The sequence below is a fragment of the Orcinus orca genome, chromosome 12, assembly GCF_937001465.1.
Source record: "Orcinus orca chromosome 12, mOrcOrc1.1, whole genome shotgun sequence".
NCBI lineage: Eukaryota > Metazoa > Chordata > Mammalia > Artiodactyla > Delphinidae > Orcinus > Orcinus orca.
In genome coordinates, this window is record NC_064570.1 from 21,146,575 (window position 1) to 21,162,319 (window position 15,745).

Genomic DNA, 15,745 nt, shown 5'->3' on the forward strand with positions numbered 1-15,745 from the left:
AATCCAAAAATTGTCATTAGTGCTCTGTTCAGATCTGATCAGGCCCCAGAGGGGTGAGCAGCTCACAAGAAATTGTCAGCTGGCTGAAGAGCCGTCAGATCAGGCCAAGTCCCTTCCATAGACACATTACCCCTAGCGTTCCTTGGTTACACAAAACCTCCAACTGGATGTACTAAAGTACTAAACTTTAAACCAAATGTATGCACAGAATTTCAGAAAGCATGTTATAAATAGCTGAGTACCGTGTGAAATGGTACCGTCACTGCTTCACGGCCAGCTCTTCTCCATCTATGCGTGCAGCAAATGAAGGTCACAGGAAGAATCAAGAACTCACTGTTCTTTCCCTCAACGATGGCTCGGGCACGAGCAAAGGGGTCTCTGCTGGGGACGATAACCCCTGTGCCTGGTTACCTTCTGTTATTTATTGCCAAAGATAAGAGGACGTGATGGTAGGTATGGGGCAGAGGAAAGCCCTACGGACGGTGAACCCAGAACAAGAGAGGTGTCTGTCCGAGAAGAATGCTGATGAGCGTAGCTCTGCTCCTACTGGCTGAGCTGGGGGATCTGGCATCACACCTACTGCCGTGATTCCGGCCGCTCCTGGGAAACACCACGCTCTCCTTAGTGAAGCTCCCTTGAACCTCAAGGCCACTTGTCACAGGTCCTGTTTGACCCCTTCAGTAACCAGCCGTGCATGCTGCTCTTCCAGCTGTGCCGTCCCTGGGCGCCTCTGGTCACACACTGCTGCGTGTACAGACTTGGGGTGATGCTGTCACCCACACGATGCCCATCTATGAGGGTTACGCATGCTCCATGTTATCCTGTTTCTGGACCGAGCTAGCTCATACTGGGAAGAATATTTCTAAAGGTTGTGAGAAAAAGATGCTCCAGCTTCACTACCACAGCAGAAATTGTACATGACATCAAGGAGGAGACGTGCTACCCCATCCTGGTTGTCAAACAGGAGCTAGTGCGGCTTTACTGTCCTCCCTGGAGAAGAGAACGGAGCTCCCCGACGTCAGCTGAGGCTCTCCAGCCGTGGGAGGCTCTGAGATCCGGGAGCTCTTTCCAGCCATTCTTCTTGGGCATGGAATCCTGGCATTCATGGGAATGCTTCCAATTCAACCTAAAGATGTGATGCTGATATTGGAAAGGACCTATATGCCAACACAATGTGCACCGTGTGGTCTGGTGGGATCACCAAGTATCTTGGTGTTAGTGACTATAGAACGCAAACAGATGCACAGCCCTGGAACCAACCACAATGACAATTAAGATGATCGCTCCTCTGAGTGCAGATATGGTCTCTGGCTGCTCCAGCTGATGTGGACTTGCAAGCAGGGCTCTGATGAGCCCGGCATTGGCCACTGCAAACACTTTTAAATGGACTGCTGGCAGATACACTGACTTTCTGTACGAGTTAGTTCACAAGTACAAGTTTGCCCTGGCAGAAGCACATATCTTATGTTAGATTCATCTACCCGAATATGTCTTTTCTTTTTTTTTTTGCGGTACGCGGGCCTCTGACTGTTGTGGCCTCTCCCGTGGCGGAGCACAGGCTCCGGACGCGCAGGCTCAGCGGCCACGGCTCACGGGCCCAGCCACTCCGCGGCATGTGGGATCTTCCCAGACCAGGGCATGAACCCGTGTCCCCTGCATCGGTAGGCGGACTCCCAACCACTGCGCCACCAGGGAAGCCCAGGGTAATTGCTTTTTAATTTCCCTGTATCCTCCAACAGACTGTAAGCTCCTGAGGACAGAGCCAAAGCTTTATATACTGTTTACCTCCTGCACTTAGCACCGTGCCTGGCGCATGGGAGGGACTCAATAAATAAACACCTGCTGCAGACAGTTAAGGAATTTCATCCTGAATCTACATGGACTTGGTTCTTTCAGAAGATGGGAGAATTAAAATATGATAATAATAATCAAACTAGTTCTTTCTCTTACTTTGAAAATTATTAGGGAAATGGGCCTACTTAAATGTATAAAGACAAAGTTTTGCATGGGTATTTTAGACCAAGTTCTCTTGCCATTTCCATTCTATCTCAAACAAAAGGTCTTTGGGGCTGTAAATTTCTTTTGACTCTTGGGGTATAAACTCAACTCTGGCGCAGATATCTCCTCATCTGAATTATTTTCAGTTGGTTTCCATTTTGTGTCTCCTGGGAGCCCAGCACTGCTGGGTGCTGTGGGAGATGCAATGCCGGGGAACACGCTTCTGCCCAGTTATTGCAGGCTGTGGAAATCATCTGCTGAAGGAGGGACTGGGATCACGGCAAATAGGTTTACGTAATCCCACCCATGCAGCCACCAGAGAATGTGTTCTGAGCCTTCAAAATACTGTTACATTGTCAAAGACATCGAGGAGGCTCTCCTCAGGGAAACGGAGAGGCTGTACTTGGGCTAATAAATGCATCTTTCCTCTACCTGGAATTTCTCATTGCCTGAACTGGGTCATCTCCCCAGGATCCCCTATAGGATGTTACTCTGGCAAGGTGCACAGACTGTGAGCTTCCTCCTACACGTCTATCAACGTCAGTTGGCAACTGAAATGAACCAGGCAAGTAGGAGAAGTGGCAATAAAGCTGAAATTCAACATCAGAGGAGGAGATGGTAGGAGCATCATAAACACTTTACATGGTTATTATTGAGCTAAGTGTAAGGTAGGTGTAAAATATATATAATTTAAAATTGTTTCCTTACTTTACCTGCTTGTATTTAAAACTCACATACTATCACGATGTCTCTTATTAAGCAATCTATCCTAAGAATGGTTTCTCTGACAATTTGATTGATGTGATATCTAAAGAGAATGGATTTGTATAAATCCTTAGAAAACTGTAGACGGAGAAGCTCTTTTTATTTTCTTGAAGATCATTTCAACTTTCTTTCTCTCCCTCTAGATAGTGAGGGGAGGGGATTTGGGTGGCAGACTTTGAAAGGATAAAGAAGATGTGGCACATAGATACAATGGAATATTGCTCAGCCATAAAAAGAAAAGAAATTGAGTTATTTGTAGTGAGGTGGATGGACCTAGAGTCTGTCCTACAGAGTGAAGTAAGTCAGAAAGAGAAAAAGAAATACCGTATGCTAACACAGATATATGGAATCTAAGAAAAAAAAAATGTCATGACGAACCTAGGGGCAGGACAGGAATAAAGACACAGACATAGAGAATGGACTTGAGGACACGGGGAAGGGGAAGGGTAAGCTGGGACGAAGTGAGAGAGTGGCATGGACATATATACACTACGAAACGTAAAATAGATAGCTAGTGGGAAGCAGCCGCATAGCACAGGGAGATCAGCTCGGTGCTTTGTGACCACCTAGAAGGATGGGATAGGGAGGGTGGGAGGGAGGGAGACGCAAGAGGAAAGAGATATGGGAACATATGTATATGTATAACTGATTCACTTTGTTATAAAGCAGAAACTAACACACCATTGTAAAGCACTTATACTCAAAGATGTTAAAAAAAAATTAAGCAAATAACCATATAACTACGACTGGTTTTTAACTTCCTAGATGGAAATGAACAGGTGACTGCAGTAGTGTACCACCGAGGGGCTGACCCAAGTCTTGGGAATCAGAGAAGGTCTCCCTGAGAAAGAGATTTCAGCTACTCTCTGAAGGCTGCGCAGGATGTGTAACTAATAATTATGGGTGATGTGACTGAGGAGAGATGGAGTTTGGATGGTGGTGTGGGGCAGGTGAAAGCTTTGAAGCTGGAAGGTACACATAGCTCTTGACCATCAGTGAGAAGGTCACCGTGGCTGTAATAAGCAAAGGGGGAAGAGGAGGGGGATAAGACCAGAGAGGTCGGTGGGGTCACGTAATGCAGGTCCCCAAGCCATGTAAAGGAATTTTGGACTTTATCCCTAGAAGCAATGGGAAGTCATCCGCATTCTCTGAGCAAGGGAGTGGCATGATCATATGTATTTTTAAAAAAGAGCTGAGGGGTCCTCCATGCAGATGGGGTGGCAGTGGGGAAATGCCAGCTCTAAGCAGTGGTTCAGCAGAGGGATGACTGCAGCTTGGACCATGGTGTTGGCGGTGGAGAGGGAGCAAAGTGTACGGATTCTAACAGTGCTTCAGAGGTGAAGCTAGAAACTGCTGGATGATTCTCTGTAATAGGCCCAAGTGAGGTGGGTTGAAGAGGTTCCATAGATTTCTGGCATGAATAACTGGATGCGTGGCAATGCCAAGGGGATACAGGTTTGGGGGTGTGATTGGGAAAGCAGGCACCGCATGAATTTGGTTTGCAGTTGCTAAGTGTGAGAAGCTTGTGAGCGGACATCAGGAGACAGCTCCGAGCTGGAGATCTGAGGTGGAGGTAGTTGTAAACACGGAGTGGATGGATTTATCCAGGGAGAAGACGTACTAAAAAAAGAGGACCTAGGTTACAAGGGTAGATTTCAAGTTAAGTATTCTTGCCACAAAAAAAAAATAATAGACAAAAAGAGAAAAAGACCGTGTGCTGAACTCCAAAGAACTCCAGCACTGAGGTCTGGGTAGGGTGGGAAGAGCCAGCAAATGATGCCGAGAGAGTTTTTTACGTTCTCTGCGAAGTTAAAGACTAGCCCATCTGCTGAGCGGGGGCAGGGCACAGGGAGGAGGGGGATGGGCAGAGCTGGCTGGAGAAACACGAAGTAAAATTGCCAATAGCATCAAAGGCACAAGCAGCATCGAAACGGCGATTCCGGAAGATGGCAGGGAAACGAAATAGGAGTGTTGGGGTGGATGGAGGCCAGGGATGTTGAGTGAGGAGTGGGGGAAAGGTCATAAGCGCATATAAAATGGTCTTGGTGAGGGGCCTGGTTACTAGCATATGGGGAATTCTAGTTCTTCGTGTATACCCAGGATGTCTGAGAACCAGCTGTTTGGGGTAAGAGAAGATGAAACTCAGAATAATAAACACTGGGAACTGACATGGATGATACACAAAAACCTTTTCTGTGCAGATGCTGATCTAAGACACTGATTCAACCAGCACCCAAATGGACGCTCTGAGGAGTCGCGTGCAAGCCACACGCTTAATCGGCAAGTCCTCAACTGTCTAGATAGGCTTCTCCTCCTCAGAGGATAAGAAAACAGTAACCACCACTACACAAAGTGTTTGTAGAAACAAACAGATTGGAATAATGGGAAAGCAATGACATTCTCAAATCTCAGGGGAAAAGCCGAGCTTGGGGAATAACTTAGCACAAGAAGCATAAGAAAGTTTCAGAACACTCTTGAGCATTCTTAATAGGTAGCAAGGAGACACAAACCCCACCAAGTAGGACCAAAATCCTTAAGAAGAGCCGAGGATAAAACGAAAATAAGGATGGTGGGGAAAAGAGGAAGAGAGAGAAATGAGACCTTTTCACAGAGACGTGGGCACTCAGGATTTTTATCGCCTGGGAGGAAGGAAAGATACTATCATTTCTTGAGTGACCCACGTGCTCAATGATCTATTATCTCTAGTGGGAGATAGTGTGCAGGTGTTCCCTCCCATGTTAGAGGTGGTAAAAATGAGGCTAAGAAGGAATAAGTAATTTGCTCAAAGCCCTTAGGAAGAGGGCATCTGAACAAAGACTGTCTGACTTCAAGGATATGGACCTCTACCTGCCAGAGTAGCATGACAGGTTAACGAGTGAAGCAACATGCAGAAAGGGGCTCATTCAGGCTCCCTAAGGACTGAGTATTCTTAGCGTAAACACGGACCAACAACAATGGATACTATACTGAGGGCCAGTCACGTGGCAGGCATTTTGTACCCATTTTTCTGACTCTCACAGCAATCCTAAGGATCATCACCTTCTTCTTTTTTCAGATGGGGAAACTGAGGTCCACAGAGACTAAATGACTTGCTCAGGTGTATGGGTTGTCTATTGTTACTGTAACACATTACCACAAGCTCTGTGGCTTGAAACCACACACATTTATCTTCTAATTCACAAATTTATCTTCTAATTAGAAATCCAACACAGGTCTCACGGGACTAACATCAAGATCTTGCTGGGGATGCACGCCTTTCTGGCGGCTGTGGAGGAAAATCTGTTTCCTTGACTTTTGTAGCTTCTAAGACAGCCCCCACTCCTTAGTTCCTAGCTTCTTACTCCATCTTCAAAGCCAGCAAATGTCGTTTGAGTCCTTTTCACAGCACGTCTGTCTGACTGTTCTCCCAGTCATGTCTCTCTCTGGCCACAGCTGGGAAAGGGTCTCTCCTTTTAAGATTGGATTGGGCCCCCTTGGATAATGCAGGCTAATCTCCTCGGGTCAATATCTTTAATGTAATCACATCCGCAAAGTCTCTTTTGTCATGTGAAGTGACACAGTCACAGGTTCCGGGCATTAGAATGTGTACATCTTTGGGTATCATTATTCTGCCTATCACACACTGAAGTTAAAAAGTATTAAAGGGGGCTTCCCTGGTGGCACAGTGGTTGAGAGTCCGCCTGCCGATGCAGGGGACACGGGTTCGTGTCCCGGTCCGGGAAGATCCCACATGCTGTGGAGCGGCTGGGCCCGTGAGCCATGGTCGCTGAGCCTGCGTGTCTGGAGCCTGTGCTCCACAACGGGAGAGGCCACAGCAGTGAGAGGCCCGCGTACCGCAAAAAAAAAACAAAAAAAAGTATTAAAGGGGTTTGAGTCTGGAGTTTAATTTGGATTTGGTCTAAATTAAACAGGAAATACAGTTGATTCTATCTTCAAAATATATTCAGAATCCTACTATTTCTCACACTGCCATTTCTACCACTTTGGTCCAAATCACATCATCTCCCTCCAAAATGACTTCTATGGCTTCTTAACTGTTCTCTTGTTCCATCCTTGCCCCCATCTGTTCTTAACACAGTAGCCAAAGTGAAGTTTTAAGAACGTCTACGATCATGTCAATTCTCTGTTCAAAACTTTCCAGTGACTCTCAGTTTCGTTCTGAATTAAGGACACAGTCCTTACAATGGCCTACGAGGTCCTACATGACCCTCCCTCCACCCCAAGAGTCTCTGTTCACTCTCCCTCTTGCTCTGCTCCAACACACTGGCCTTCTGCTTTCCTTGAACACACCAGGATTATCGCTGGAGCCTTGAGCGGGAGGGGACTCGACATTTTCATGCTGTCCTCCACTCCAGTGCCTGATGTAGAAGGGGAGGGTAAATCCTGATTCTGGGATGTCTCTTCTCCATCCAGGAAGTGAAATGGGAGGATGAATATCTTCTGCCTTCATTGCCCATAGTTGTACAAGTGGTTGCCACTGCTCCTCTGGCTAATACCAAATTCCCACTGATTCAGGCTGTGAGGCTGTTGCTCAGATGCTCACTTGTGCATGGGGTACATAGGCAGGAGGTTTGTAGGGGGTCTCTGAAGGGTTTCTCCACTTGCAGACGTTGTGGGAGCCTGGCTGGCTCCAGCTTGCCCTCTTCAACACCCCCTGGCTCCTGCCCACAGCGGAACCTTCTAGTTTTTTGCCCCTGGGAAACCCTTGTCCAGGGGCTGGCCTTCTTGAGTGGATAGTTCAAGCCCAGCAACCTCCCTTGATGTCACACCAGATCCACAAGAAACTTACCCATGTATCTTTGTCACTCACGATGGTAGGATCTAGGTTGCTCTACAGCTGCCCCTCCCTCCACCCTGCCATATCCTCCCAATGCCCTTTTCTTTGCTCAGGTAGGAGGCATAAGGAAGGTTAGCAAGTCTGATCCCTAAATTAGATTCCTGTCTCAGCCTGGATATTTACCAGGGCTTCGTTTGGAGCCTCTCACAACTAACTGGCTTTGGCGAGTGTGGGGAGGCACTTCCTTTCCCAGTAGCTCCCCTAGACCCCAAACTCAAGAATGCAAAGACCCTCTCCGTCTTCCCCAGCCAGGCTGAGGAAGGAGGGTGGTGAGGATGGGCATGGCAAAGAGTGTGGATGGCTTTGGGGATGGGTGAGGAAGCAGGGTCCTCTGGCTGTCTCTTATAAGACCCAAGAGGGCTTCCCTGGTGGCACAGTGGTTGAGAGTCCGCCTGCCGATGCAGGGGACACGGGTTCGTGCCCCGGTCCGGGAGGATCCCACATGCCGCGGAGCGGCTGGGCCCGTGAGCCATGGCCGCTGAGCCTGCGCGTCCGGAGCCTGTGCTCCGCAACGGGAGAGGCCACAGCGGTGAGGGGCCCGCGTACCAAAAAAAAAAAAAAAAAAAAAAAAAGACCCAAGAAAGGTATCTCTCTTCAGAATGGGAGGCACTTAGCACGTCACTCTTTCAGCTTGGTTCCAGTTTTCCGATGCCAGGAAATTAGGAAAACTTTCACACACTATCCCAGATGTAAAAGTCAACAGAGAGGCAGTTATGGTTGAGTGAAAGAGGCAAGTGGAACAGGAGACAATGCTGGTCATCTGCTGGCCAGATCTGTTCAGCTGGTGAAGAAACATCCAATTAAACAGGAGTTTAATGTGGTCCAAAATTTAATTTTCTTAGTGAAGCAGGTGCAAATTTTATGCGAAAAATTTTTACTCGTTCATGGCTTAATATTCTTTCCAAGACTTCTTAATTAGAGTACACTCTTATTTTTACTTTTAAGAATTTTTTCTCTACTTTAAAAATGATGTATGTTTCCAGAAAAAATTTGAGGAAATATAGAAACGTTTCAATAAGAAAACAAAAAAAAATCTGCAATTGCACGGCTGGGGCATAATCAAGTTTGGTGGTGATAAAATTCTGATTTTGGACCATTTAAGTTTATATCATAAAAGAAAGATCACACTTCACTATGATTTTACTTTGTTTTACTTTCTAGGTTGGAAAGTTGTACAATGGACACATTTGGGGCAGTAGGATTTGGAGTGTGGAATTTATCAAAAACAACTAGGGCCCTGAGACAACAGAAATTTCTATTTTGCTTTATATAAGCTCACTGCAGTGATAAGAAATGTTTATCCATGAGAAGACGCTCCCAGGACCCATCTTCTCCACTTCACTAATGCCTCCTTGCTTTTGACTGTGCCCTGCATTTAGTGGTCAGCATGTACTATGCACGGCCCCTTAGATCTCAGGTGGGCTCTGGCTGAATGAGAACCACCGTGGGAGGGGGTGATGGCCAGAGGCAGCAAGAAGACTCCTCAGCACACAGGAGACCCACTGTTGAATCCCTGGGGATGTAAATTTCCTAGGCTCTGCAGTGGTTTCCTGTTTGTGTGCCCTGCAGATTGAAAAGCAGAGCTGCAGCAGCAGCAATACTGCAGGGAGACAAGGATGTGAGGTGCTGGCGAGGAGGCACCACATCCAAGGAACAGATTGGCCACCAGGAGTCCTGCACCAGGTGGAGTGAGGACGTCTGCTCTTGTAGAATTTGTCAACTGGAGGGTGACAACAGTCAGTTGTTAAAGTTCACTTGTTTTACTCAGCCCCTCCTTCAAGATTTCCTGATGATCCTTTTAAACTTAAAAACAAATTTGTATTTTTATACCTTTATTGTTTTGGATTCTTAAAGTGAAGAGTGTTTAAGTGAGCAAGAATGAGTAAAGGAAGAGAAAGGACTTGTAGCATCAGGACTTGTAGCATCATATCTAAAATTCTCAGACCCTTGAGAAGAACACATGTGCTCTTGCTACTATTGCTGAGGAGCTTCTCGGAACTGCAAATGTAGAAATAATAATAATAATAGCAAATACAGAAGCTTTTACTGTCTGCCAGGCATAATTCTATGGGCTCTACATAGAGTAACTGAGTCCTCACCACCACCCCATGAGGTATGTACTATCCCTGTCCCTATTTTATGTCTGAATAAGTTAAAGCCCAGAAAGGTTAAGTGTGGGAGTGGAAATTCAAACCCAGGAAGTGGCCTTAACGATTAGACCTGGCTGCTACTGATGTATTGCTTCAAAACAAAACCTAAAAGCTCACTTGACTTGTTCACCCGTAGGGTTACCCTTCACACAGTAAGAAGGGGCAGAGAATATACGGTTCACTGTATAGACTCTGCAGCCACACCCCAGGGCTTGCACTATGCAGTCCACCCTTGAGCGACATGGGTTTGAACTGCGATGGTCCACTTAGATGCAGATATTTTTTCAGTAAATACTTAACGACACTACCACATGATCTGAAAGTGGTTGACTCCATGGATGTGGAACCTCAGATATGAAGGAATTGCAGATACAGAGGAAACACGTATACGGAGCTGACTGTAAAATTATCCTCGGATTTTCCACTGTGGCGAGGGTCAGCACCCCTAAGCCCCACGTTGTTCAAGGGCAACTGTAGTTCTGGCAACAAAAAATAGTGTCTTGTCCTTGGGCAAGCCATATCATCTCTCTAAGCTTTGGTGTCCTTATCTGTAAAATGAGCCAGACAATGCTTATCTCAAAGTGTTTTGTGGGGAACTAAATACAGTAATATTTAAAATTGCTTTTGGCACAGCAGTCGACAAAATGGTACTCAGTACAATTCCTGATAATTCCTGTTGCGTTAGAAACCAATGGGACTTCTGTGTTGTGTCCTGCATAGGAGAATACGGATCATCTCACTCATTAGGGGGAAATGTCACAAATAAGGTGCAGAGAAATGCGCGGAGGAGTGATGGTGGAGGAGAGGTGTACAGAAAGGGAGTTAAGAGCCCACCATCAATGGTCAGGGGATATTTGTGCCCCAGACCCCTGGGTAAGTGGAAAGACAGGTGGAGGTGGGCAAGGGAAGGGTCTGGGATGACTTCAGATGCTGAGCTTGGGTTGGACTGAGATGGGGGCTGGGAAGTGGAGCCACCGAGCGTGGGAGCTCAGTGGGCTCCGGTGTCCCTCGCTTTCTCAACTCTCGTGACCCAAACCTAGGAAGACAGCAGATTCAGACGGGTAGGGAGACTCGTGAAAATGGGCAGCAAGCTAGAATCAGAGCCAAGCAGACAGGCAGGCTGGCCAGCAGCCTCGGAGGTATAGATTCAGCTCAACCACACAGAGGATTTTAAGGGAGATCTACTTTATAATTAGCCTGTGACAAGAGGAATGCTTCCTTACATTTTGGCATAAGGTTCTGGAATGTCCAGAACGACCCTGGTATGTGGTATGGTAAAGATTTCACATCCTGAACCTTTTGCTGTTGTGTCACTGGTACGTCGCATCTGAGATAGTCCGGAAGGGAGTAAAACTCAGTACTTTTTGGATAACAATTAAAATCCCTGGGTTTGTATAATGTGACATGGTGTGAAGGGCATTGTTTAGCTCTTGGCATAGCTATGAATGCCTAGGGCAGAACACCAAAGGAAAAGGTCTACTTTGAAAGCTTTCTCAGAACATAGCTGGGAGAATTCGCTGGTTAATGCAGATACGTGTCCAAACAAGCACTGGTTTGCTCAGGGAGGGTGCAGAGCTGGCAGGCCGCCCTTGGCACAGAGAGCGTGAGTAATGCTTCATTTTAATGAGGGATCTTGGGGGTCTACAATGAAGACTATGTGGTATTTCCCACGTGTCTCTTTGGAATGTGGACTGATTGCACCCACAGTGGAAGAAAAGCCATCAGAAAGTATGTAGTTCCTAAAATCTCTGGGGCTCTACAAGATTCAGATAATTTAATGGCATATAAATGAACTCACAGAAATACACCCAGAGTTCCCAGAGTAAAAGTCCTCCCTTCCCACAGGTAAGTGTGTTTTGCGGGGAGAGGTGGGAAGGGCATTTTATTTTTACTTTTAAAATTTATTTATTATTTTTGGCTGCGTTGGGTCTTCGTTGCTGTGCGTGGGCTTTCTCTAGTTGTGGAGAGCGGGGGCTACTCCTGTTGCGGAGCACGGGCTCTAGGTTTGCGGGCTTTAGTAGTTGTGGCACCGGGCTCAGTAATTGTGGCTCGCTGGCTCTAGAGCGCAGGCTCAGTAGTCGTGGTGCATGGGCTTAGTTGCTCCGTGGCATATGGGATCTTCCTGGACGAGGGCTTGAACCTGTGTCCCCTGCATTGGGAGGCGGATTCTTAACCACTGCACCACCAGGGAAGCCTGGGCATTTGATTTTTAAACTAAATCTATAGGCAGTTCCAGATGTGTTGTAAACATTGTAGCAACCCTGGAATAACTGTTAGCTTTCCTACCTGACTCTTCTGAAAGATAAGAGTCATTTGAACATCAAGTTCTTATGTATAAAGCACATGAATTCATTCTTAAGATATAATTTCACAGTCACACTTCACCTGTGAGCCCGGATCATTTGAATTTTTTCTTTCAGAGAAAGCCAATACTTAATGTTTTGGGTAGAAAAAAAAATCTAAAAAGTCACTAGGAAAACAAACGTTCCCCAGTCCTCGTGAACAGTCGGTGACTCATCAATGAAGTGGCAGATGGAATTGAACATGACCGCATGTTTGTTCTGGGGTCTGTAGCCTGGATGTCCCCTTAGATCCAGCCACAGGGCGTGGCTTCCTAAAAGCGAATTCCCTTTTTGTTCAGATTTGGAGCATTATGTGATCATTCGGGCAAAGTATATGAAGTACTGTACTGACCTTTATTTTATATCTCTGGACTGGCTGGAGCAAAACGCTCCACAGGGACTGGACCTCCCAAAGTGCTCCAGGATTTTGGTGGGATTAAGTGCAGTCCTGGGTTTGGAAGAACGTGATTCAGTCCTAAAGACTTAAAGGAGGTGATGGTGACCCAGAACTCAGGACAAGAGAGTCCCAAGAGGCGGAAATGCTGAGGGGAGAGACCTTCTCTGTGTATGCTAATATATCAAAGAGCACTTGGAGTTATACAGAGAAATAAGAAATTATCTTAAGATAAATAATGCTGAAATGTTAAAACATGGTTAGAACTGAAATGAAAGTGAAGTAAACTCAACAGGCAAAAATTCTTTTATCAGATAAATTTGGCACCTCACACTTGGGGCTTATTCATGCCCAACAGACAAAGTAGAGATTTCCTGCTATGTATTTACCCCAATTTTTCAAAACAAAACCATTAAATGCGCGCTATATGTAATAGCGAATTCTGGAAAAGGTTTTAAACTGACTCAGGAAAATGTACATTTTCACTTGTTTCACTTAGAGGATAGAAGTCACTCCTCTAAGAGGTCATTTCTTCTGTCCTCATTTGCATTTGCTGCAACTCCCTCACTCCCAAAAAAAGCAACAACAACAAAAAATCCCAAGCAAAAAAGCCCTTAAGCAATAAAACTGATGTCCAAGAAAAACATTTAGTTTGAAAAAGAGTTGAAAAATGTAGCCTTGGAAGAACCACTGCTTACATGGAATTGTTCAACAAATTCCTGTTGTGTGAGGTTTGGCATATACTTTCTAAAAATATAAGCATCTGGGGAAATGAGACAAAGCCCAGGTCTTGGACCAAATGAGGCACGCAGTGTGAATCTGTTAGTGATTATATCCATAATGAAATATGTGCCCAAATTTAGCAGTGCAAAATCTAATACAATAAGAAAGCCCAGCAGGCACTGTCCTTACCATAATATATAGCCAACAGAGAAGGTACATATGGCGGCCAGTCCGCTGCTCCTGCTGGGATACGCATGGTGTGATGTCCTCATCTCAATTAATATAAAGGGCAAAACCGTCGTGTGCTGAAAAAGAACAGAGACCAGGTGACACAGGTTCTTATCATCACCCCTAATTAGCTATTTGTCTTCAGTAGGAGAATGGATAGTGTCAATTTCTATCAAAAGTGCCACAGCAGAGAGCAGTACATGGCTCACCTAGGAGGTAGAATGGACGTGAAAACATGCAGTCTATCAATTGCTCCCCTTCTTTTTCTTCTATATCTTAATGTTTAAAATTGTATTTTCTTTATGCCCGTTACAGGAAATTATAGAAATTATAGAAAGATATATAGGGAAAAAAGTTGCAACATAAGAAAGGAATAAAAACTACGACTGTTAATATTTTGCTACACGTTCTTTTCCCTCACTCTTTGTGCATATTATTTATACACAGCTAAGAAGTTAAGATCATACTGGGCATGCAGTTTTGTTTGGGATTATAGCATGAGACTTTTTGATATGCAATTATAGAAATACTTCTAGAATATAAACGCTGACCACAGCTGCTTAAAACTCCATTTTATAGATGTACCAACATTTACTTACTTACTTATTTATTTACTTATTTATTTATTTTTGGCCGAGCAGCTTGTGGGATCTTAGTTCCCCGACCAGGAGTTGGACCTGGGCCCCAGCGGTGAAAGTGCCGGGTCTTAATCACTGGACCGCCAGGGAATTCCCTGACCAACATTTATTTAACTGATTCTTTTTTTTTTTTTTTGCGGTACGCGGGCCTCTCACTGTTGTGGCCTCTCCCGTTGCGGAGCACAGGCTCCGGACGCGCAGGCTCAGCGGCCATGGCTCACGGGCCCAGCCGCTCCGTGGCATGTGGGATCTTCCCGGACCGGGACACAAACCCGCGTCCCCTGCATCAGCAGGCGGACTCTCAACCACTGCGCCGCCAGGGAAGCCCTCTGTTATTGTTTTAAAACAGTATAATTAGCTCTGAAGGGAACCACACAAAATGTACATGTGTGTTAAAACAGAGACAGTATGTATTTTAAAGATCTATTTTATTGGTTTTTTTCACTATAATTTAGTCACCTCAGATAACATTGGCCTGGAATTTCAGCAACAATTTGAGATGCCAACAACAGTTTTACAATAGTGCGTTCATGTAAAATTCAAATATATAGTTAGCCCTAAGGCCAAGATTTATCGAATCAATTGTAGAAGAAAAATACCTGCAAATGAAACGTTTACACTGAAGATAATGCTGACTCTTAATAGCCTGTGTGGGTTGTAGAATGATGATGTTATTTTTCACTCATTAATATTAAAAAATATCTAAGCTCTACCTCTTCCTCCATTGCTCCAAACTGAGTAAAAATTCACTCATTTTTCTATAAAGTTATATAAGTTCAAATAATTAACCTGAATATTCTTATCCAGTTATCCAGTTAACTTTATTTTACCTAGCCTACTTGCTGATCATCAGATGTCATACCTGGAAAGCTTAGGATGTGCTTTGGTGATGCCAGGCAAAAAAAAAAAATCTCTTTGAAAGATGAAAATCTCTCCAGATCACTCCATTTCTGGCATCATCACCACTAAAAAGGAGCTACTTGTTCCATAAGTGAGGACAAGAGATCTTTTGGTGCCTAGCTGTGCCTATGTCAGTCTGGCCAGCAGCAAATGTCATATGAGGGTAACAGTTTATCATCAAGAATTTACAGGCACTGAAGAATGTGTATCTGCCTTTCTAAAAATTTATAATGCAAATTATGTTTACTGATAAACAGTATATATTAACAAAGGTAAAAATAGTGCAAAATATTTATAGCGAATATGTTTCCCTGAAGGTAGCTGAAGTTTTATGAACTAAAAAAAAAAAAAAAAAAAAAAATCGGTAAAAAAATCTACAAAAGGTCTTGCTGAATCTCTAAGTAACCTTTGGTAGCTAATTGTGACTCAAAATCTGTAGCAGCAAGAGGGATAATTATTTTAGAACTAGGAGTACACGAAATTCAGTTCTAATCCACTCCCAGGCAACACTCTGCTTCAATGACTTAAGAACCAGCAAGGAAATAGTCAGCTTCATGTAAGACCATCAGCTGGACAAGAATGGTAAGCTTATGTTTTGTTCACTGTGGTATTTGTAGCACTTAAAAAAGAGCCTGGCACATAGGAGGGGCTCAATGAATATTGGTGCAGATAATTTAATCTTCAAAACCATATTTTAAGTGGGAGTTACCAACTCCATCCTGCAGATGAGATAATAAGGACTCATAAAAGGTAATTGTCTTGCCCAAGAT

General features: G+C 44.8%; 1 protein-coding gene across 2 annotated transcripts in view; it reads right to left on the minus strand.

Moving 5' to 3' along the window:
• Window positions 1–15,745, minus strand: part of AIG1 (androgen induced 1) — a 233,520-nt gene that overhangs the window by 28,217 nt on the left and 189,558 nt on the right. For both annotated transcript variants that reach the window (XM_033405977.2, XM_004263757.3), the window contains exon 4: window positions 13,399–13,514. In XM_033405977.2, coding sequence (XP_033261868.2) covers window positions 13,399–13,514 — 116 coding nt within the window. The remainder of the gene's footprint in view (window positions 1–13,398; window positions 13,515–15,745) is intronic.